The 23,614-nt window shown below is 34.2% G+C and overlaps 1 protein-coding gene across 2 annotated transcripts in view; it reads left to right on the top strand.

Moving 5' to 3' along the window:
- Positions 1–23,614, top strand: part of BBOX1 (gamma-butyrobetaine hydroxylase 1) — a 58,630-nt gene that overhangs the window by 4,511 nt on the left and 30,505 nt on the right. Inside the window, exons 2-3 of one of the 2 annotated variants that reach the window (XM_023532079.1) lie at positions 4,844–5,097; positions 6,269–6,383. In XM_023532079.1, the coding sequence (XP_023387847.1) occupies positions 4,879–5,097; positions 6,269–6,383 (334 nt within the window). In that variant the 5' untranslated portion in view covers positions 4,844–4,878. Of the gene's footprint in view, positions 1–4,840; positions 5,098–6,268; positions 6,384–23,614 lie in introns of both variants that reach the window. The other variant, XM_011362577.2, reaches the window with a different exon arrangement.

Raw genomic sequence — 23,614 nt, 5'->3', positions numbered from 1 at the left:
TAATTGCAGATTTTTCATTAGGTTGTAATGAAGATTCAATGAGTTATTGTACATGAAGTACTTAAAACAATGACTGACATGAAGAAGGCATTCAGTAAATGTAAACTGTTACTTTTACTATTATTACTATTATTGTAACCTTACCATCAATATAATTAAAATAAATATTCTTATTTTAGAACCAAATTAGTTGTACTAGCATAAGATCCCATAAGCAGTTACCACTATTCTTTAAAACTCTCAAGGTAAAAAATAATAATAATAATAAAGCAAAAATGAAAAATCTTCTAGATATTCACTACCTTCATAGAAGGTACTAATTTTTCTGGTTTGTTTTTTTTTTTTTTTTTTGTACTGGAAATATTACATCTATGGTATCTTATATAATTTAGATCCCAATACTTTGAAAGACACTTCTAAACTGGAATACATCCTGAAAGGTACAGAATCCAGATATCATGTCTTATGAAAAATCATATGAAAAATTGAGTAAATTTAGAGGAGAGGATAAAGGGGACACATGATTATAGTCTACTTTAAATAAAGGACTATTATTGTGGGATAAATACATCCTACAGTCTTTTGAAAAATCAGGCCAGGACCAATTTGTAAAATGTATTTTCTTTCAAGATGATAGTAATAACCAGTATTTATTGGGCAGCACCAAGCACTGTGCTAAATCCTTTATATACATCATGTCATGTAATCCTCAATCACTGTGCTGAACTGCTTCTCTAAGGGAAAGAAGTCACAGACCGTGTGCCCACTCTATGCCAGGTGTTGAGTGTATCATTATATCAGTTTCCTTCTTAAACAATTTTACTTGTAAATGTCATATGTGACCAACATAAATATGCAAACAACCCAAAGTTATATAATGTGAAACGAAAACAAGACAAAACCTCTTTCTCCATATTAACCTATGTGACAATTTGTACTCTTCCATAATTAAAAAAGTAATTATATCTGAAGCAATATAAACATAATATCTGAACATTGTAAATTTTTATTTAACAGCTTAATAAAAATGTAAAATGTATTTACAAAAGTAGATATGTTCTCCGCATAAAAAAGATAAGCTTGAAAGCTATATATGTTTATTCTGTCTATGTTGATATTTTGAGATATCTTTTGCCTTTGATTCTTGACAAGTAATTTTAGCAAGTGAATAATCCATCAGTTTATAAATAGAGCAGATTAAATACGTAAAAGAGTAACAAGATAAACAAAATAGAATATATGTGTATAATTTCTCCTGCTTCTATTTTGCCTCTGGGTTCTCCATCATCCCCATGGACATTTTTTGCTGTGAAACCAGAATCTTCTCTATCTCTCTGTCTGCTTGCCACCCACTGAAAAAGCATAGCGTTGTGGAAAGAAGAAAACTTGGTATATTTGCCTGCCTGGTAAACATATCCACATTTACAAATGGGTATCCATGTGAAAACCGGTGTTATGTATTGCATTTCTTGATCATCTTTAATAGATTATAGTAATTGCTCTTTTTAAGCAAGCTCATAGAAGAATTTGTTTCTTATAAAAGCATGAAACAAAGTCATTCTCTATAAAATGACTTTTAATAAAAGAGCCAAAGAAAACAAAAATTTATGAGGACATAAACTGAGGAGCAATTTCAAATATAACTTTGCAGCATTTCACATCTATCCTCCTCCCTTTTCATTCTACACTTTCATTCCCACTGTTTTCATTTATTCTTAATCTGAATTACTATGAAATGCTTCAAACAATTTCTCTAATTCTAGTCCTTTTACCTGCTTCCAATACACCATAACTGTCAATATTATCCCCCTTGTCAATATCCTGTCTGAAAAAATATTCTAAATTTTCCTTTTATAACAGAACGAAGCCCAAACACTTTTGGGCATGATCTGGTAATGATACACCTTTTAATTTCTTTTAACCTGTTCTCTCTCATAGCCTTTTGCTCCAAGTAGTTTCTATTGTTCAAACTCCATACTTCTAAATTGTAGTTCCTTGGCTCACTCTGCCCCCTCTCCTTGGAATGACCTTTCACAAATATTTCTCTTGTGATCCAACCTATCTGTATCCAGAAAAGCTGGCAAATAGAAGTTTACTCCTAAGTAAGGAATTTATTTTTCTTGTGTAAAAACAAGTCCAGACATGACTGTCCAGTACCGGTAATATGATTTCACAGAACCATGGGGAGCCCGGGCTTTTTAGATTTTTGTCTTCTGCCTTTTGCCTCATGTTCGCAAAATAACTGCTTCAACACCAATACCACATCTACATTCCAGGCAGGAAAAATCGAAAAGAGAAAACATCATAGGGTAGCTAACTCTATCTCCTTTGTAAAAAGTTCTCCATCCAGTGACTTCCAAATATATTTGATTGGCTAATAGTATATCACACACTAATCTTAGCTACAAGGGAAGTGGTGAAATATAGCTGATTACTAGTCACATGCTTGCTTGAAGAAATCAATGTTGTATTAGTGAGGAAGGAAAATAAGATGAAATCAATATGTATTCAGCAGCATTAGTCATAAATCCTTTAAGACTTACTCAAATAGCCATCTTCTCTAAAGAAGTGTCCTGGAGCCTCTCAGACAACTATCAATGCCATTTGTACCTAGCTTTACTTTTGTTTACTTTCATAATTATCTCACTTTTCCTTATGGTCTGGAAATTCATGGTGTTCTTTGTACCCTCTAGTACAGCAGGCACAAAGAAGATACCTAGTATATATTTGAATGATAAGTTTAACTTTATATGTGATAAGAAAAAAGAGAACCATTTTCTATATTTAAGTATTGTTATAGTCCACTGTAGTAAAAGCATGACTTAGATAACTTGATCAAGGATGGGCAAACTACTGTCTGTGGGCCAAATATGGTCTACAATCTGTTTTTCTATAGCCCATGAGGTTGTATAAGAATGTACACATTCTTATAGTGTTTGAAAAAATAAAACAAGAATATGCAATAGCCTGAAATATGTCCTATTTGCCCTTTTACCAAAAAATATTTGCCAATTCCTGACTTAGATAAAAATTTACTACAGTTCTCCATTTTGTCCTGTGTGTCATGTGTTATTTTTTAAAAATGGTTATATTATCCCATACTTACTGGAATCCTCACTGTCCTTTGAAACCACTTATATGAGAAAAACTACTAGCATCTCCTTCTATCAGGAAACTAAACTCCCTACCCATCCCACAGAGAATCTGATATTTGGATTTCTCGAGGGCCCCTTACTCAAATCTGTGAGCTAAATGCCCAGGTTTGAACTCAATTTTATTTTTAATGATATTTTTAGGTAATAGTGCTCATCTATTGCTATATACATTATTAAGAAAAAAGAGGTGGGAGTTCCCAAATAGGAATAAGCTTGAAGCCCAATGAATGGTGTTTTCTCTTCATTATTGGATAACTTTAGAGTGATTGAGCTAAATGGAGAAAACAGTCTTTTTTTTTTTTCCATCTTGGCTGTGCTTCATAACCTGACTAAATTATTCAAGCTAATGATTTGAGTATATGTAAAACAATCACCTAAAATCTGCTTTATTTTAATGTTTTACAAAGTATTTTTAAGTTCTTTTAATAATGTATAAAGTCTTCTTATTTATAAGTTCAAGAAAGACAGGGAGCTATTTGTCTTGCTTGTCATTGAAACTTCCATTGTCTACTGCAGTGACTAGTACATAGAAGATACTTGTTGAGCAGTCACTGTACGTGTGTGTTTGTGTATTTATATGTATCCATGTATCTGCCTCCCTTTCATCCCAAGACAATGAAGTCTTGTTTCCATTGTCACATGTCACCTTCTATTAATGATGAGCTAATCGTAATATGAAAGAAGTTAAGAAGTTCTACTTCCAGATAAATTCTGCTTTTTCCATATAAATTTTATTTCTTCCATATAAGTTGAGAGTCCTGAAAAATAATATATGAAAAAAGTGAGATTTAGAACATCGACATGTTTACTGAAGGTGAAATGTGTCATCATTATTGGACTCAGAACCAACATCAAGGTGCTCAGCCCATAACACCATGATGCCTCTCTTTCACTTGATTTCCTTTCCTGTAAATACTGCATGTTTTCAAGTTTGGTGGATTTCTTAATAAAAAGATCATGTATTCCCAAGTAAAGTGGAGGTCTGTGAAAGTACTCAGTAAAGGTTTAGAGTAAACTAACCAAAATATCAAGGCACACTCTACTGAATTAGAAAATTTCAGAAAACAAACCAAATGAGTTCCTTGCAGAGCCTAGGAACTTTTATATTGCTTTGAGAAAATGTACTATATATGTAAAAATAAATAAATAAATTACAGACTAGAAAAAGTACAACATACTGGATTATACTACCTCTGAAAATAAATAAATTACATTAGTAGTCCCCTTATTAGAACAAGTTTTCTAATTTAGTGTCATAGAAGCATTTTTTTTTTTCAAAAAGCCTGGGCAATTAGGCATCAGTTAAAATAACACAGGTATAATTATTATGCTCTCAATTTGTGGATCATTCTTCACTCTTAAAAAATTCCAGAGCTTATATACAAAGTGCATATGTCATTGGTTCTAAACTTATCTAAAATGTCTGTGAGAAAAAACAAGAAATTCTTTTCATCTGGATCCTGATGCAGTACATTTATCTTATTGACTTTTAGTCACTGTATTTCTGTTTACAGTGTATGAAATACTCTCATCAGAACAAAGTTCCCAGCATTGATGAGTCAAACTGCAAACTGGCAGATAAGCAAAATAACTGAAGCCAGAGCCCACTTGAATTGTTCACACTCTTAGATGTCAAGTTCAGACCCGGTCTGCCGGGGATTTCTTTTAACACTGATTTGTCATAGCAGGTAGCTGACAAGATTTACCTGCAAGGACCAAAAACATGAATTGTGCCATCCAGAAGGCAGAAGTGCTGGATGGGGCTCATTTAATGCAGATCCTCTGGCATGACGGTGAAGAGTCTTTCTACCCAGCCGTGTGGCTGAGAGACAACTGCCAGTGCCCCAACTGCTACCTGGATTCTGCAAAAGCGCGGAAACTTCTCGTGGAAGCTCTTGATGTGAATATTGGTATTAAAGATTTGATGTTTGACAGAAAAAAGGTAATTATCTCTAAATCATTTCTCCCTTCTCTCCCAAGATAAAAGGGCTAGTCTCCAATAATTTAAATAATAAATTATTTTTTCACTTGATTGTATGTATTATGTTTGTATAGGGCTTGGTGCAAAGTAAGCATGATCAGTAAATGAAAGATTCTGTTATTACTATTTTTATTATTACTACTATTTTTAATAAAATTTACAATGTTGCTCATTATTTCTTCAGCAAGTGAGAGCTTGAAGATACAATCAAACTATCTCAATAAAAAGAATGCTCTGGGCCTCAGAATATTCATCTGTAAAATAGGGATACTAAGAGAATTTGTTCAGAAAGATAATGTGAGGATTCAATGAGATAATATGGGTAAAAATGTTTAACACAGTGCCTGGCATATAGTAAGCACTCAAGAACTTGTATATTTGTTAGTCAAATTAGTGAATAGATGTGCAAGGCTTGTTCTAGAATGCCCCAAATCATAACTCTCAAAACCACAAATTAGATGGGGCTACCACCCTGTGTTATTCCCAGATTTACTAGGATAGTTACCAGAAAAGTGAATGTGACCAGCAAGGTCATCCTCTCCCCACTCTTGTCTTCATCTCCCCTCCAGGACTTAACTCCCAGCATTCATGGCTTGCTAGTTGTATGACCATATAAATAGTATTTGCTCTCACTTTTCTCACCCAAGAAATGTGAAGAATAGTAGTACCTTCTCCCTAGAGTTGCATGAGGATTAATGAGTTATGTTTGTAGTGCTCATTATACAGTATGCACTCATGATGGTGTTATTTTGTGTTATTATTATTATTATCTGCCTGATCACCATCATTACTATTTCTGATATTCTTGGCAGGAATGTTAGGTAACATCTAACTTCAAATCATCACAGAAAGTTTGGGAACCAGAGGTTTAGAGGATAGAGAATTTCAGATCTAGCTACGTGTTATTTCTTGTGTGATATTCAAGGGGCCTCAAACCTAAGATTTATCCCCTAGACTTCCAATTTCTTTGTTTTCCAAAACCTTATTCTACACCTGTGAATACATAGGTTAAAATAGGAACAAAAATGGATTCCCTGATTATCTTAAATAACATTAACAGGATAATAGTAGAAAACTGAAATATATAGAAATATAATGTACATATACGTGATATTTGCTTTCTTGTTACAAGGTTCATATCACATGGCCAAATGAGCATTTCAGTGATTTTGAAGCTGACTGGCTGAAGAAAAGATGCTTTTCGCAGCATGCCAGAGAAAAACTCCAAAGAGAATTGTTTTTGCCAGGTAACTTTGCCATAGTCTTCAATGTCTTTTAAAATTCATGTGGTTAGAATTTGCTCAGAAGCAAATTCAAACCCTTGTGCTTGGTTAAAGTATTACGGTAATTTATGTAAAATGTTGAATGATCATTTGGATAGGAATGAAAAGAAATATAGACTAGTTCTAGACATTCTAGAGACAGAAAGAAAAGAAGTACAGCAAACTTTTTATCCTTGTCATATATTGGAAAACCTGGCACACCACAGATACTCTGTAAGTGTTGACTGCAAAGGAGTAGAACAAACCAGAGTCAGACTTGCCATTCTTAATATTTTATCTAAGTCCAGTAAAACACTAAATCAACAAAGCGGGAATTCCTAACCTGGTACCCATAGATAAAATTATGTGATCCATGAACCCCATGAAATGATATACAGCATTGAGTATGTTTATGAGTGTGAGTGTGAGTGTGAGTGTGAGTGTGTGTGTGTGTACGCGCGCACATGCACGCGTGCACATGTACACAGCAAATTTGCTTGAGGAGAGTTTATATGAGTCTCAGGGGAATATGTGACATTTTCAGAAAATCTGCAATAGATGGATTTGATGGAAAAAGAAGACTTTATTCTTGAGTGGAAAGACAAAATAAAATAGTATAGGTAGAAAGTTCTTTTTAAAGTATGACTTTTAGGAGATACACAAATAATTACAGCTTGAGCAGAGGCACTAGAGAAAAGTTAGAACTGTTTATAATTCACTCTTTGTATTTTGAAGATTTGTGTTATAAGATTATGTGGGTCACAAGCAAATTCTAAAAACATGATGATTCTTACATATTTACTAGAATCTTGACTTCTACAAACACACTAACGAGATGAGTTTTCCTGAACTTTCTTTTCCACTGTTAATCAGAAATATTGGACCTCTGCTTCTTTGAGCAACTGACGAGCCTTATTGAATTTTGTAATGCCTCTCTGGGAATTCCGGGTCACACCCCAAGATAGAGATATTACCTTACTCCTTTCAAATCTGAAATTCTCAAACATGTGTGGTAACTCTCTGTGGTTTTAAATGCTAGTCTTACAACAGTTTACTGGGTACATTGATGTTATTGATCAACCAACTTGAACCACACAGCTTCACCTCGTCCTATGATTACCAGTAGGGTATGATATTGTCCCCTTCCAGTTCAAGTATAGGCCAGTCTGGTCAAGAACTTGGTTCCTCCACTCCGTTAGTCTCAACATCCTGACAACTGACAAGATTGTGTTCTAGTGCTTTCCGTCTAAACCATCAGGAATCCATTTTGCTCTTTATCTAGCCCAGCCAGCTGGTGGAATCCACATGGATATCCAGGGGAACATGTTTTTCTGCCTTCCCACAGTGAGTGCACTGCTAGATTCTTCAAGGAGTCTTCAGTTACATAATTGAGTAGCAGCTGGGTCAAATAGCAGAATCACAAATGTATTATTATTTTTATTTATTTTAGATTTCTTCTAGTACTCAAAATATTTTTCCTTAGCTGTGCCCTAATTTTGTAATCCTATCGGATTTTACTTTCATTTCCTTCAAGCTCTTCTTTTGATTATTTCAGGGAATAAAAGCCAACTTTTTATTATTACAGCTTAAGTTTTTAAGTATTGTAAAAGGATCTGGCCACTCCCTCCATTAATATTTCTTGATGAGTGCAGTTTATAGCTAGCATTTCTCAATACTATCAGGTAGTAGCAAAATGGAAATGATACTACACTCAGTTAAGTAATGGAAAAAACTAGTCACACTGACAAACTGCAATTGTGAATAATATAAGTAGAACTGGCTGCTATTTAGACACTGGAAAATATTTTAATGGTTTAAAACAAGATCAGATTTTCGAAATATATTCTCAAGCTGTGCAGTTGGTGTGTTAAAGAAGAAATTAATGGGCCATTATGGAAGATTGCTTCTATGGCTTTTTGCCTGTAAAATTTGACACCTTATATCATGCCATTGAATATGAACATGTAAACAAACTCAGTTACACTTGTGAAAGTATTTTGATTTCAGTCCTCAGTGAAAATGTTTCCTCTTCTGCTCTTTCCTTAGAATGAGAAAAGCCTTTTAAAATCTGGTGTCAAGATGCAGACAACTGTTCCTTGATCTTCCCTTGACACTAGATATTGAACTCAAAAATGAAAAGACTAATGATAATCAGATAGAAAAAAAAAACTCTTGTATGGGACAGACACAGCTGGAAGGAAAACATGGATAATAATCATTTCTTCATAAATTTCTGTTTAGCTACACATGTATTGGTCACTTATTTTGTGCTAGAATCTCTATAAGGAAATACCAAGTTTAAAAAAGACATGGATTCTGTCTGTGAGGATTTATCAAGCCCAGGAGGGGACACTAGCCATGAAAACAAATAAATATAATACATTACTTTCAGTACATCATGGCATGCATAGAAGTGTAGTTATAACATAAAGGAAGGACTCTGAAGAGATAAGGAACTTGTCCTCAAAAGGGAGGTTTGAACTGGGTTTTGAAGAATCAGTTTGTCAGGCAAACACAGAAAGTAAGTAAATTCTCAACAGAGAAAGGCATGTGGAAAATCACAGAAGTATAAAATAGCAGGGTAGGTTTAGAAAACTGTAATTAGTTTAATACTGGTGAAGTGAAAATTGTTAGGCTACAGAGAAAAAGGAAGGGGCCAAACCATGAAGAGACTTCAGTGCCCTACTACGAGTCTCGGGCCTAAACTCTTACACAAGATCATTTTCCAACATAGAGCTCAGGCATATTCCTTTCTATTAGCTCCCAGGCTGATTGCATAAAGGCAGAGAAACAAGTTTAAATCTTTATAAATTTAAGGAGAAGATTGCTTCATTTTTAGGATGTATGTTACATTTTCAGAAATTTGTATTTCTGATTTTGACCAAGGGCATAAATTTTTCAAATGCCTACAAGTTAGCTCCATTTTACTCCCTTTACATTTCTCCCCTCCTCCAGTATACCCTGTCGGTTCTTGGTTTGTGTTTATTTTACAAAAGACGGTGAAGGGAATGGATGTGTGTTGTAGAAAGGTCTTGGTCTGGTCATCTGTGTTTGTTGGACAGGGAAAGACTATGAGAAGGGTGACCACAGCATGGCCCAGAAAAGATCCTATAAAAAACACTGAGATTAAACAAGGGAAGTAGCAGAGAAGAAGTAGGTAAGATTTGTATTCAAGAGAAACACAGATTGACCTGTAGGACAGGAGGTTACTGGCCCTGTTCTTTAATCCTTATCAACTTAAAATCTAATTTTTTAAAACTACCATGTGAATGTACCCAAACATATGGGTGAAAATTGAACTCTTTAAGAACACTTTGGAAATATCAAGACTTTGTTTTATGAAATTGTATTTTACCTTCCATGGGAACATGATATAATTATACACTTATTTTTGTGACTAATTTCAATATGCAAAATTCCCATAATACAATCCATGAGAATGAAATGAAAAACTCAACATTCAATATGATCTTACATATATATAAACGTAAAAATTTGTTCTTTTTAACATTCCACATCATAAACGCTTGCTTTCCTATGTATCTCTTTGAATTGGTATTGAAATATTTGCATATTATCCTCTGATTTTAATAATATTTGTTACTGCAAATTGGGATTTTAAAAATTGTAATTTGAAGAATATTTTTCCCATGGAAGCAGTCTGCTCTATCTTCTCAGCAATCTAAGGCCTGAGTACATCGCACCATCAGAAAAGAACATTTCCTCTCAATTTGATATGTCCCTCTTACAGCAGAGTAAATCTTTTCTTGTCTACTTTATCAGATTACAACCCTTTAGTCCATAGCCCTAACCCCCTTCTTTGTTTCAAAAGAAACATGCCAGAAGAGGGAATGAAAACTCTCAAATAACTGTCAGAACCCTCTAAAATCTTTGAGCTTTACATATAGAGAAAAAAACTGAGCTCCCCTTTCTTGCAGAGGGCCATGTGTTTCCTTGAAAATGAAAATTTTTATTATAGTGCAAAAGCAGAGTTGTTTTGGTGCAGAGGCTATGCTTACAAAAAAAAAAAAAAGCAAAATATCACTGTCCTTTTTTTAATTAGTAAGTAACGTACACAATAAATATGCCTAACTTCCATGTGATAGTTCACTCCTGTGTCTAAGCTTAACCTCCTCCTTTGTTTCAAAAGAAACAAAGGACAGTTCACTCCTGTGTCTATCCCTCACCATACACCCATTCTCGAACCCCCAGAGGTGGGAGTCTGCAATATAAGGCAGAGATTGAGTAAGGGTATTTGTTTCACATATTGCTTGTTAATTATAAAAAGGTCTGAGAGGTTGTTGTTTTCAGGCTGTCTTAGAATGTCTCAACTGTATCAGGCCTGCCAGACCAGAATGACTTCAGAATAGCTCTGTTAAAAAAAGCTGCATCAGAACAATTAAGCCATCATGTCGCATACCCAAATATATTATTCCCTTCCCAGGGAAAACCAAATACAGATTCCTTCCCTGAGGACATCCAGGCTCACTCTCTGATGCACAGGACGGAGAATAGCTCAAAGTCTTCTTATGTTTAAGAAACAAGTCTCTATTCTGTTTTTCCTATTATATGTGAAAAGGACCTAATGACTTCCAGAGAAATGTCTTTGGGATTTTGATAGAATGAATACTGGTGTTTTAAATGTCTGTGAGTTTAAAAATGCATATTTTTGCTTCATTTTTCCTCTGTGTAATATTGATATCTTCCAGTGTCTTCTATTCTTTTCTGAATTACATATCATTTATTATTATACTCAATTTCTACAATGTACTTGGTATACTTGGGCATACTATCTAAAGGTTCTAACATCCTAGATGAGATGGGACCACTCTTGCTCTGTCAATGAGCCTAATATGGAGGACCGACAGCCTGAGAATTGTCCTGTAGTGCCCTATACTCTTAATGGTTGTTACCTATCTGGAGGTTATTCCCACAGCTATCTGCCTAGTTTCTGGTTTCACTTGTAAACTCTAGGTAAGATCTTCTTCCTTTCACCTTTTTAAATCTCCATCCATATTCCCAGCTTGAAAACACACATGCTCAGAAATAAATATTAAAGATAAGTCTATTTTACACTGGGATATATTAGAGTAATACCAAATTAAAAACCTGTATACTACATCTGTTACTTTAAAAAAAAAAAATTCTTAAGTAAGAGTCATTCATTATATTTAATCAATTATATCTTTTTAAAAAATCTTTTTTGTTACTTAACAACTTCATGAAACAAAGTATTATAGTATCATCCAATGTCAGTGCTAAACAGGACATTATAAAGCTGGTGTCTTTAAAAAACTAGTGTCTTAAGAGAGCTGCATAGGAATATCCTAAATTCACCTCCTCCCACGGACATACCAAATCTGAAAAAGATGCTTCCCTCTGAAAAAGACCTGAAAATTATCTAAACAGCTCCTCCACAACAAAGGATAAAAGGACTACATAGAGGCAAGTAAGAGAGAAAAAGACATTGACTCACCAAAACCCCACCCCCAGCGGCAACTCACAATCAGGAGGAGTCTCACACACATAGAGCATCTCGCTGAGGGATGAAGGATTTGTGCCCCACAATAGGTACACCAATGCTTAGGCCCTGCACCAAAGAGACAACAACATCTGGCATTGAAAACCAACTAGACTTATGTCCAGGAGACCCAAAAGGCTGTAAGGAATGGTAAGTCCCCTCTTATAGGGCTCATGTGCAGACTCACCCCAGCATCCAAAGCAAAAGCAGTAGTTTAAAAAGCACCTAGATCATAGGTGAGGGAGATTCAATAGTTAATTTTAAAAGCATCTGTCACAGGTACAAGGGTTTATTGATACTTTCTCTAAGGGCAAAGGTGCTGGTGGGCACCATTTTCACTCTCTCACTTCACCTTGCTAGCTATAGAGGGCTTGCCACACACTCAGGCTATGCTTCTACCAGCTGAAGCCAGTTGGCTTGCCCCATCCACGCATTCTCCCACAGCCCACTGCAGACTTTGGGCTTACCCTGATCCTGAGCTCCCCTGTGTCACTGCTGAAGCCAGCAGGCATGTGAAATCCACACAGGGGATGCTCCTTGAGTACCTGGTTCTAGTGGCCAGGAGAGATTATATTGCTAGGACACACAGGACTAAAACAATCAAAGAGATAGTTTGGGGCAGACTACCACCCCAGGGCACAGCATAGACAGTAGGGTTTGGGACATACCTCAACAACTGAGACCAATTAAGAATAAATCAGGCTGCTTAGACAATCACAAGGTCAAGACACATCAAGAGCTAGGCAAGATCAAATAATATATGGTTCATTGCCTACACAAGTCTACTTCTTCAAGACTGAGAGAGGTAGCTATTTCACCTAATACATACGAACAAACACAGAGAGACAAACAAAATGAAGAAATAGAGAAATATGTTCCAAACAAACAATCAAACAAACAAAACAACAAGATAAAACCTCAGAAAATATATTTAATAAAATGGAGATAAGTAATTTACCTGAATAAGAGTTTAAAGTAACAGTCATAAAGATGTTCACTGAACTCAGGAAAAAAGTAGATGAACAACAGTTAGAACTTCAAAAAAGAGATAGAAAATATAAGAAAGTACCAAAGAGAAGTCTAAGAGCCAATGAATACAATAATTTAACTAAAAAATATATTGGAGAGTTTCAACAGCAGACTAAGTAAAGTAGAAGAAGGGATCAAAGACTTGAAAGACAAGACAATGGAACTCACCCGAACAGGGCAGCAAAAAGAAAAAAGAATTTTAAAAAGTGAAGATAGCTTAAAGGGACCTGTAGAACAACATCAAGAAGAATAATATTATAGGGAGAACATGGCAGAAAACATATTCGAAGAAATCATGGCTGAAAATTTTCCTAATTTGGGAAAGAAAGAAAGAAGACATCAGGTCCAAGAATCACAGAGAATCCCAAAAAAAGATGAACCCGAAGAGATCTATAACAAGATATTATAATTAAAATGTCAAAGTTAAAGATAATCTTAAAACAGCAAGAAAAAACTTGTCATGTACAAGAGAATCCCAACAAGACTATCAACTGATTTTTCAGCAGAAACTGCATGTCAGAAGGAAGTGGCATGATATACCCAAAGTGCTGGGAAAAAAAAGACTTCTAACCAAGAATACTCTTCTCAGCAAGGTTATCATTCAGAATTGAAAGAGAAAATTTTTCAGACAAGTAAAAGCTAAAGAAGTTTATCACCACTAATGCAAACTTACAAAAATGTTAAAGGGACTTCTTTAAACTGAAAAGAAAAGGCACTAAATAGTAACAAGAAAACATATGAAAGTAAAAGTCTTACTGGTAAAGGCAACTATATAGTAAAGATAGTAGATTCACCACATACAAGGATAGTATGAAGATTAAAAGAAAAAAATAGTAAAATCTACTATAACTGGAATATTTAGTTAAAGGATACACAAAATAAATTATAAAATATGATATCAAAAGCAAAACGTGTGGATGAGGAGTAAAATTGTAGAGTTTTTAGAAGACTTTCAAACATACATAGCTATCAATTTAAAATTAAATGCTCTATATATACACAATTATATGTGAACTTCATGGTAGCTACAACACAAAAACCTATAGCAGATACACAAAAGATGAGAAAGGAATATTAACATAACAGTAAAGAAAGTCATTAAACCAGAAGGGAAGAGAGCAAGAGAAGAGGAAAGGAACAGAGAAAACTACAAAAACATCCAGAAAACAATTAACAAAATTGCAATAAGTACATACCTCTCAATAATTACTTTAAATGTAAGTGAACGAAATTACCCAATCAAAAGATGCAGATTGACTGAATGGATTAAACAAACAAACAAAGAAACAAACAAAAAAACAAGACTCATCTATATATTGCCTGCAAAAGACTCACTTTAGGTATAAAAACACACAGAGACTGAAAGTGAAGGGATGAAAAAAGATATTCCATGAAAATGGAAATGAAAAGAATGCTGACATAGCTATACTTAAATCAGACAAAATAGACTTTAAACAAAAACTAATAAAAGACAACGAAGAGCATTCTATAATGATAAAGAGGTCAATCCAACAAGTAGCAGAATACAAATTCTTTTCAAGTTCACAGGGAACATTCTCGAGGACAGACCACATATTAGGCCACAAAACAAGTCTCAAAAATTTTAAGAAAGTTGATATCATCAAGCATCTTTTCTGACTGAAATGATATGAAACTAGAAGTCAATTAGGAAAAAATTTTAAAAATCACAAATATATAGAGATAAAACAGCAACAAAACAATGAATGGGTAAATGAAAAAAATCAAAGGAAAAATTAAAAAATACTTTGAGACAAATAAAAACAGAAAAACAGCATTTCAAAATCTACAGGATGAAGTTTTAAGAGGAAAGTTTATAGAAATACATGCCTACCTCAAGAAACAAACAAAAAGGAATCTCAAATAAACAATCTACCTTTATACTTAAGTGAACTAGAAAAAGAAGAATAACAAAGTCCAATGTGAGTAGAAAGAAGGAAATGATAAAAATCAGAGTGGAAACAAATGAAATAGATAATGAAAAGAAAAACAATAGAAAGGATTAAAAAACTAAGAACTAGTTCTTTGAAAAGATAAGAAAAATTGGAAGCCTTTAGATAGATTAAAAGAGAGAGAGAGAGATGGCTCAAATAAATAAAATCAGAAATGAAAGAGAAGTTACAACTGATGCCACAGAAATATAAAAAGTGATGAGACTATCATAAATAATTATATACCAACAAATTGGACAACCTAGAAGAAATGAATAAATTCATAGACACATACAATCTTCCAAGACTGAATCATGAAGAAATAAAAAATTTGAATAGACCAACTACTAGTAAGAAAGTTGAATTAGTAATCAAAAATCTTCCAACAAAGTCCAGGACCAGAGGGCTTCAGTGATGAATTCTACCATTCAAAGATTTAATAACTATCCTACACGAACACTTTAAAAAATTGGAGAGGGGAAACATTCCCAAACTCATTTTACAAGATCAGCATTACTCCAATACTAAAACTGAACAAGGATGCCACACAAACAGAAAATTACAGGCCAATAACTCTAATAAACTTAGATTTAAGAATCCTCAATGAATGTTAGCAAACCAAATTCAATAATTCAACATGATCAAGTGGGATTTGTCCTAGGGGTGTAAGGATGGTTCAACATCTGCAAATTAATCAACATGATACATCACATTAATAAAATGAAGGACAGGAATATGATTATCTCAATAGATGTAAAAAAAAATTTGATAAAATTCAACAGTAATTTATAATAAAAAAGCTTAACAAACTGAGTATAGAAAGAACATACCTCAACATAATAAAGTCTAAATATGACAAACCCTCAGCTAAGATCATATCCAATGGTGAAAAGCTGAAAGCTCCCTCTAAGATCAGGTACCAGACAAGAATGCCCACTCTTGCCACTGTTATTGAACATAGTAATGAAGTCCTAACCATAGCAATTAAGTAATAATTAAAAAAAATCTTCATAAAATAAATGAAAGACATCCAAATTGGAAAAGAAGAAGTAAACTTTCATTATTTGCAGATGACATAGTACTATATATAGAAAACCCTAAAGACTACCAAAAAACTGTTAGAACTAATAAGTGAATTCAGTTAAACTGCAGGATACAAAAGTAATAAACAGAAATCTGTCGCATTTCCATACACTAATAATAAACTATCAGAAAGAGAAATTAAGAAAACAATCCCATTTATACTTGATCGAGAATAATAAAATGCTTAGGAATAAATTTTACCAAAGAGGTAAAAGACCTATACACTGAAAACTATAAAACACTGATGAAAGAAATTGAAGAAACCACAAATAAATGGAAAGATGTTCCATGAGCATGAACTGGAAAAATCAATATTGATAAAAATGTCCATATCCATAAAGCAACCTATAGATTCAATGATATCCCTATCAAAATTCTAATGGCATTTTTCACAGAACAAGAAGAAATAATTCTAAAATGTGTATGGAACCACAAAAGACCCCAACCAGGCAAAGCAGTCTTGAGAAACAAGAACAGAGTTGGAGGTAGCATGCTCCCAGATTTCAAACTACAGTACAAAGCTCTAGCAATCAAAAGAATATGGTATGCACATAAAAACAGACACATAGATAAATGAAACACAGAGAACTGGACAACTACATGAAAAAAATAAAACTAGACCACTGTCCTACACCATACACAAAAGTCAATTAAAAATCGATTAAAGACTTGAATGTATGACCTAAAACCATAAAACTCCTAGAAGAAATCTGGTAGTAAGCTCTTTGATGTTGGTCTTGTTAAATTTCTGGATCTGACTGTAAAAGCAAAGACAACAAAAGCAAAAACAAATAAGTGGGACTACATTAAACTATAAAAGCTTCTGCAAAGCAAAGGAAACTATCACCAAAATGAACCTACTGAATGGGAGAAAATATTTTCAAGTCATATATTCAATAGGGAGTTAATATCCAAAAATATATAAAGAACTCAATAACAAAAAAACACCTAATTTAAAAATGAGCTAAATAGACTTTCCCAAAGAAGACATACAAGTGCCCAAAGGGCACATGGAAAGATGTTCAGAGAAATAAAAATCAAACTACAATGAAATATCATCTCACATCTGTTAGAATGGCTATTATAAAAAAGACAAATACATTTTAGAGAGGAGATATAAAAATGGCACCCTCATACACCTTTGGTGAGAATGTAAATTGGTGTAGCTACTATATAAAACAATATGAAGTTTCCTCAAAAAACTAAAAATAGAACTATGACATGATAAAATAAAAACACTAATTCAAAAAGATATATGCACTCCTATATTTATTGCAACATTATTTGCAATAGCCAAGATATGAGAATAACCTGTGTTCACTGATAGATGAATGGATAAAGAAGATGTGAAATACTATGCAGCCATAAAAAAGAAGGAAATCTTGTCGTTTGCAACAACATAGATGGACCTAGAGGGTGTTACACTAAGTGAAATAAGTCACACAGAGAAAAGCAAATACCTTATGATTTCACGTATATATGAAATCTAAAAAAAGGAAATGAACCAATAAAATTCATAGATTTAAAGAATAGATTGGTGGTTATCAGAGAAGAAAGAGTGGGGGGTTGAGTGAAATGAGTGAAGGGGTCAATTGTGTGGTGACAGATGGCAACTAGACTTGTTGTGACCATTTGGTAATGTATACAAAGATCAAATTATTATGTGGTACACCTGAAATTAATATGTTATATACTAATTTTACCTCAATATAAAAAAATAATACATACATATTTTAAAATAAATAAAATTCTTGCCATGTATTTTTAATTTTTTAATATTTTTAAAAATTTGTCTTTGAAAGCCTTGAAAAAGTTTAAGGATATTTTTGAGAATCTAAAGCAAATCTGTTTCAAAGGAGAATTATTACAGTCCATTTCCTTTTCATATTTTTTTCAGTATACTTGCCACATCAAAAATTAAGGAAAATATATGAACATTTTTACTTTTAGAAAAAAATTTTCAGTAGTTACATTAATGTAAATTTACTTTTTTTTTCTTCTTTTTTTCAAACTGGGTAAAAGTAGAGTGAGCTTTCTTCAATGAGTGAAAAGCTTCCATTTCTCACGAACCAGGCTTAGTTTCTCTTGCAGACCAAAAATGAGTTTTATAACATTGGCATTTGGACTCCAAATTTAGAATTTATAAATTTAGAAAATTCCAAAGTGTGGTAATTTCAAGAAGTAAAATTAGATCACTTTATATGCTGGCTTCATTTTTACCAAACCTACACATACGTGATATATTTAGCCTGCCATTTTTACTAATGCCTACACATCAGGAGATTCATCAGACCAAAAAAAAAAAAAAGAGGACAAGTGATTTAAAAACTATGATTTCTTACTTTGGGTTGTACTTTGCTTCTTCAAAATGGCAGTACATAAAACTATACAACTTTAGTTTGGGGAAGTAGATATCTTCATCGGATTTACGTTTCTTCTTTTAAATTTTATTTCCAAACTTTCAAATGTGTCCATGGCAAAGAAAATTGATTTTTTTATTAAAAAAAAAAATTATTTCCCCGTAGGAAAAATAATTGACTTCAAAAAAATTATTGTTGCCACTTATTCATTCTATTGATTTACCTATTTTCTAATTGAACAAAGTAGATAAATAATTTTTAATCTCTGCTCTATTCAATGAATTCTCTAACTTTACTATATTCTTTTTCTCAAAATTTTGTATTTTTCTCCATCTGTAACTTTGCTCTTCATCAAAAGAGTAGTGTATCACTGAAGTTAAGAGTGCTTTTGACTCTAGATGTTGCTATGTCTGTGATATTGAGCAAATTATTTAACTTTTCTATGCCTCCAAATCTTTACCTACACAATAGAAATAGTATCTATTTATGTTCGGGGATAGTGCAATGCTGAGTGAAGGGCAATATCACCCTTTACATATTAACTCACTTAATTTTCACCATGTTTCCTTGAAGGCAAGTGTAAATAACTATAGAGACCAATCTTGAGAGAGGCTTCTTGAACTTCTTGAGCAGTATCCATTGGTATCCATTTACCAACTCACCCCCCGCCAAAAAATGCTAATTTTTATTAATGAAATTCCTTTCTCCCATTGGCTGTCAAGTTTCCAAGCACATTGTCTCTTTTCCCAGAGAATATTGATACTCAACAGGTTATAGGGGGAAGAGATTGTATAGGTTGTCTCTCTTTCCAACAGTTTAGTTGGAGCCTTTTATCATCCTATGTCTGGTAACTGGAAAAACATTGCCTCTGTGTTCACACCCAGCTTTCACAACTAACTCTGTAGGGTAATTTTTTTGATGCCCACCATTATCTCTCTTCCTCCTTGCTGTGTCTCGCTGTGGCAAAATAAAGTCCAATGTCTTCACTGGAGCTTTCCAATCATCCCACAGTCTGGTGGCCCCTCCACAAGCATGTGAATTCCTACTTTTATCCAAGCTCTGCCTGTTTCCCAGAGATCACTTATTCCATTCTTTCTTTTTGGCCAAACTTCACCCATTTATCCTGCATAGTCTAATTCACATCCCAGCAAAGCCCTTTACCAACAATTCTATCCTATATATTTATATTCATTCCTGATCCAAGCCATAAAAAACTGATAGGAAAGTAAGCCCAGGAAATAGAGATAATTTCACTGGTGACACTAAAATACAAGGCTGTAATATAACAATGGATGCATATAAATTTTTCAAAAAAATAATGGTTAGATTTGTTGGGAGAGAAAGTAAGAGTGTAGCATGTCAAGAAAGTTCTTTACCTATGAAACCACATTGTGTAATGGGAGTTTTGATGATAGAAAACATGAGCAATAGTCAGGTAGGGGAGTATGAGAGTTAACTAGAGATTGGTGGGCATGAAATAAGATTAGTCATCACAGTGTGTTTTCCTCCAGTCATGCTCAAGTGCAGATTTAATCAAGTACACTACAGTGAGCTCCTTATAAGTATCATCTTATTTAAATTTTACAACCACCCTACAGGTTGTTTTCATCCTGTAATTTCCAAAAATTGAACTAAGAAAATGTGTCACTTTCTGAAGGTTATGTAAATGGGAAGTATCAGAGCTCAGATTTGAATCCCCAGAGCTGTCACCTTTAAACCTTAAGTTATTAACTTAGATATTATCAGATTGGACCTGCATCTTCATCTCTGTATATGCTTAGTACATTCTCAATGAACTAGCTTTAGTAAAGAACACTTGGCTGACAGGAAATTCTTACCTGTTTTGGTGACTGAAAAGTTAATATGAGTTCAGAGTTGAGATTGCCAAAAAAATAATAATAATAATTAATTAGTAGCAAGCCCACTATACAGTTATGTGCCAAACCACTTAGAGTACTGTGTCTGATTCGAGACACCAGTGCTTTCATGGGAAATCAGCAAACTTGAACACATCATCCAAAGGAGAGCAGGGGTTGGGAGACATAAAACATGAAAAATATGGGGAAGAAAGAAGCCATTTAATCTTGGAAGGAAAAATTTAGCACACTGGCTGTCTTTGTATACATCTCCAAGATTACCATATTCTGTGTGATTCTGGTGTGCAGAATTAAGGCTTACAAGAAAAATGACAAAGGTCGATTGTGCCTCAGGATAAGGAATAAGTTTGTGACAATTGAAACTGTCCGGTTGGCAAGAATTGGAGGGTAAAGATATTACCCTCTTAAAAAGTATGGGCCGCTCCATAGGGAAATGTATGCTGTGTAATTAAAAGTGATCAAGAGGGTGTTCTATAACCTTTTCATGTATGTCATAGGGGATAGTCACAACAAGGACGGATGATAAAACTGAATTATCTGTTTGCCTTGCCAACTCCAAGGAAATCCGGAATAATAATTCTTTTCCTGATTTTTTTTTTTTTTTGTGCTTGTTTTCTCCTTCAACATACAGCATTTTTTTTTTCTGAATATCTGGAGTCATATTGTCTATGTGGGTATCCCAGCTCTGGCATGTATTAGTTGTATATTGTTGGGCAAATTCTCTAATATCCTCATGCCTATCTCCTCATCTATAAAACGAGAACAATAATAGAACCTCTGTTATGGGGTTGTTATGAGGATTACATTAATTAATCCAAATAAAGTGCTTAGAAGTGTGCCTGAAATCATAAGTGCTCAATAAATGTTAGCTTTCATTTTTTTTCAAGTATTTATCACACACTGCCATTTAGTGTCACTTCATTGTTTCACGTGTTCTTATTTTCTTCAGTTAGATTGTTACTCTTGTCACAGGGCTGAGCATACAGAATACACAGGATCCCTAATAGTACCCCCCCAAAAAAATATGTTTTTCTCCTTTTGAGCAACTTAAACCTGTTTAGAATCATCTTTTGTAATTGTAAATAAGACTTTTCTTTAGGAAATATTTAGGAATATTTCCTAAAGAAAAGTTTTTTAAAAACAATCAAAAAAATAGCCCATGGTATTGGTATGTAAAAGTGGATGTAAAAGTGGAAAATTTTATCAGAATGAAATGATGTTCTTGTTCTAATTGTTATGGATTAAATTAATGATGATTTAAAAAAGAAAAAGAAATGGTCTTATGATTTCCTTCATCTTTTAAAAAACTAAAGTGTGCTCAGATACAATCTCATTTTTCAAGGATTGCTTTTGGTCTCTAGTCATCATTAAGAAATAAGCAAAAATTTATTCAAGATACAGAAAATATTGGTTTTCTGAAAATCTACCGGGTGCCAACCTGGGCTATATAAAGGGGGAAGGAGAAAAAGGGGCAACAGTGGTGAGGAACTAAAGATAAATGATATGATCTCCATAGTTTATAAGGAACTTAGAGTCTAGTGGAAGAGACAGAGATAAGATCCTACTTGACATACCCTTGCTTACTTTTCTACTTCATCTGCTACACACTCCTGTTGCTTCATTCATTCTAGCCTCAATGAGTTTCAGTTCTTCCAAAAAGCTAAGAAATTTCCCATCTTCCTACTGTCCCTTCCACCTGGACATCTTTCTTCCTACCCTTTGCATGACTGGCTTCTCTCACCCCTCAGGATTTGACTTAATATCATCTCTTCAGCTAGACCTTTCATAACTGCCATGTCTAAATAGGTTCCACATTCACCTGCCAATAATTGTCTATATGCCCCAGCTGTTACCCCCACAGCACTTACTACAATGTTTACTTTTATGAGGGTTTTTTTTTTTTTTTTGCTTCCTAGTTTATTCACTGTTTCCCTCACAAGGGCAGCTATCACATTTATTTTTATTCTTTTGTTTAGCAAGGCTTTCAACAAATATTTGTTGAATAAGTGAAAGATCATTGCATCGTAATGTGGCAAGCACTGTGACTGTGGTGTGTATCCCGTCTGTGGAACCAGAGAAGACAGCTATCTAACCCACTCTTGCAGATACTGAAAGAGGACATTGTAGAGGCTGTTGGTGCCCCACCGGAGCCCCTCAGCACTCTTCCCATACTTAAAGGTTCCTCCCATACATACTTTTTGTTGCAGGATTGCCACTCTGCTGGAGGGCTTTCTCTATCTGAGAGAGTATGCTTGGCCCACACACACGGAAAGCCAGAAAGACCCATGAGTGAATGCCCAAAGGAGCAGCCCTCAGCCAGTGAGAAGTAGGCATGGGTGGCCTGTGCACCTCAGCTTCTTTGACCCTCAGTGGGACAACTCTGAAGTGTATTCTACAGTGTTGCCATGACATCCAGCAGTGTTGAGCCCCTATTGCCAAAAGGGGTAACCCATTCGTTATAAAATACCTTCCCTGTCTTACTTCCCCATCTCCTATTAGTGCTCTCAGGACACCTCCTTAATAAACAAATCCCCATCTCAGGGTCAGATCTCAATTTAAGAGAGGACAAGTGACCAGAATCTTGAGAGGCATATAGAATTCACTAGACGAGAAGTAAAAGAACATCCAAAGAGGGCAGGATCCCCATAGCACAGATAAGAGAATAAAAGCCATATGTTCACTCAGGTACTTTCCTATACTAGGGATCAGATTTTGGTTTTGGCTAGAGTCCTACAAGGTATTTGTGGGAAAAGATAGTAAGAGACTGGCTAGTACCCAGAACATCAGATTAGCTATTTCAGAGCCAACAGCACAGTTCAGTGCAGGTGGACAGAAAGTCCTAAACTCTTGAAATAGCACATTGCAACTGATCATGCTGCACTCATGAATCTTGAACTAAAGAGCTTCTTTGGGTCTTTTCCTTTCTTCAAATACAATTTAGGACCCAGGAATGTGTTGCTTAACCCCGAGAAGGAAATCTGGTACAAATGGTTCCTTGAAAGTGAATATGTAGCCTGTTCCTAAACTTTATGATGTGTGAAGCACATGTTCAAGGAAGTATTTATTAGAAGGGCTGTAAGTTAAATTAGACAGAGTGGTTCATGCCTTAAATATTCCGTCATATTCCATACTGTTTATATATTCAGACCAAGTGTGATATTTAAATTTGCTTTTCATGTATTTGTCTGAAAAATGATTTACTCTAGTCAAATGTGTTCTCTTTTGGGTCCCCAGTAGTCATGTTTTCCAGTTGAAAAAGACTGGAAATATTTATAAATTACATTTTCAATGGTAAGGTTTCTGTGTAGGTATCATAGAATTACTTTACTGGTAGATTTTATAAAACGTAGTTTATTGTTCATGAAAATGTGAGTGTTTTATATTTTAGATGTTTTGA

Source organism: Pteropus vampyrus, unplaced genomic scaffold, assembly GCF_000151845.1.
Source record: "Pteropus vampyrus isolate Shadow unplaced genomic scaffold, Pvam_2.0 Scaffold76, whole genome shotgun sequence".
NCBI classification, from domain to species: Eukaryota; Metazoa; Chordata; class Mammalia; order Chiroptera; family Pteropodidae; genus Pteropus; species Pteropus vampyrus.
The sequence above is the reverse complement of the archived record's forward strand: the minus strand, read 5'-3'. Positions and strand labels throughout refer to the sequence as shown.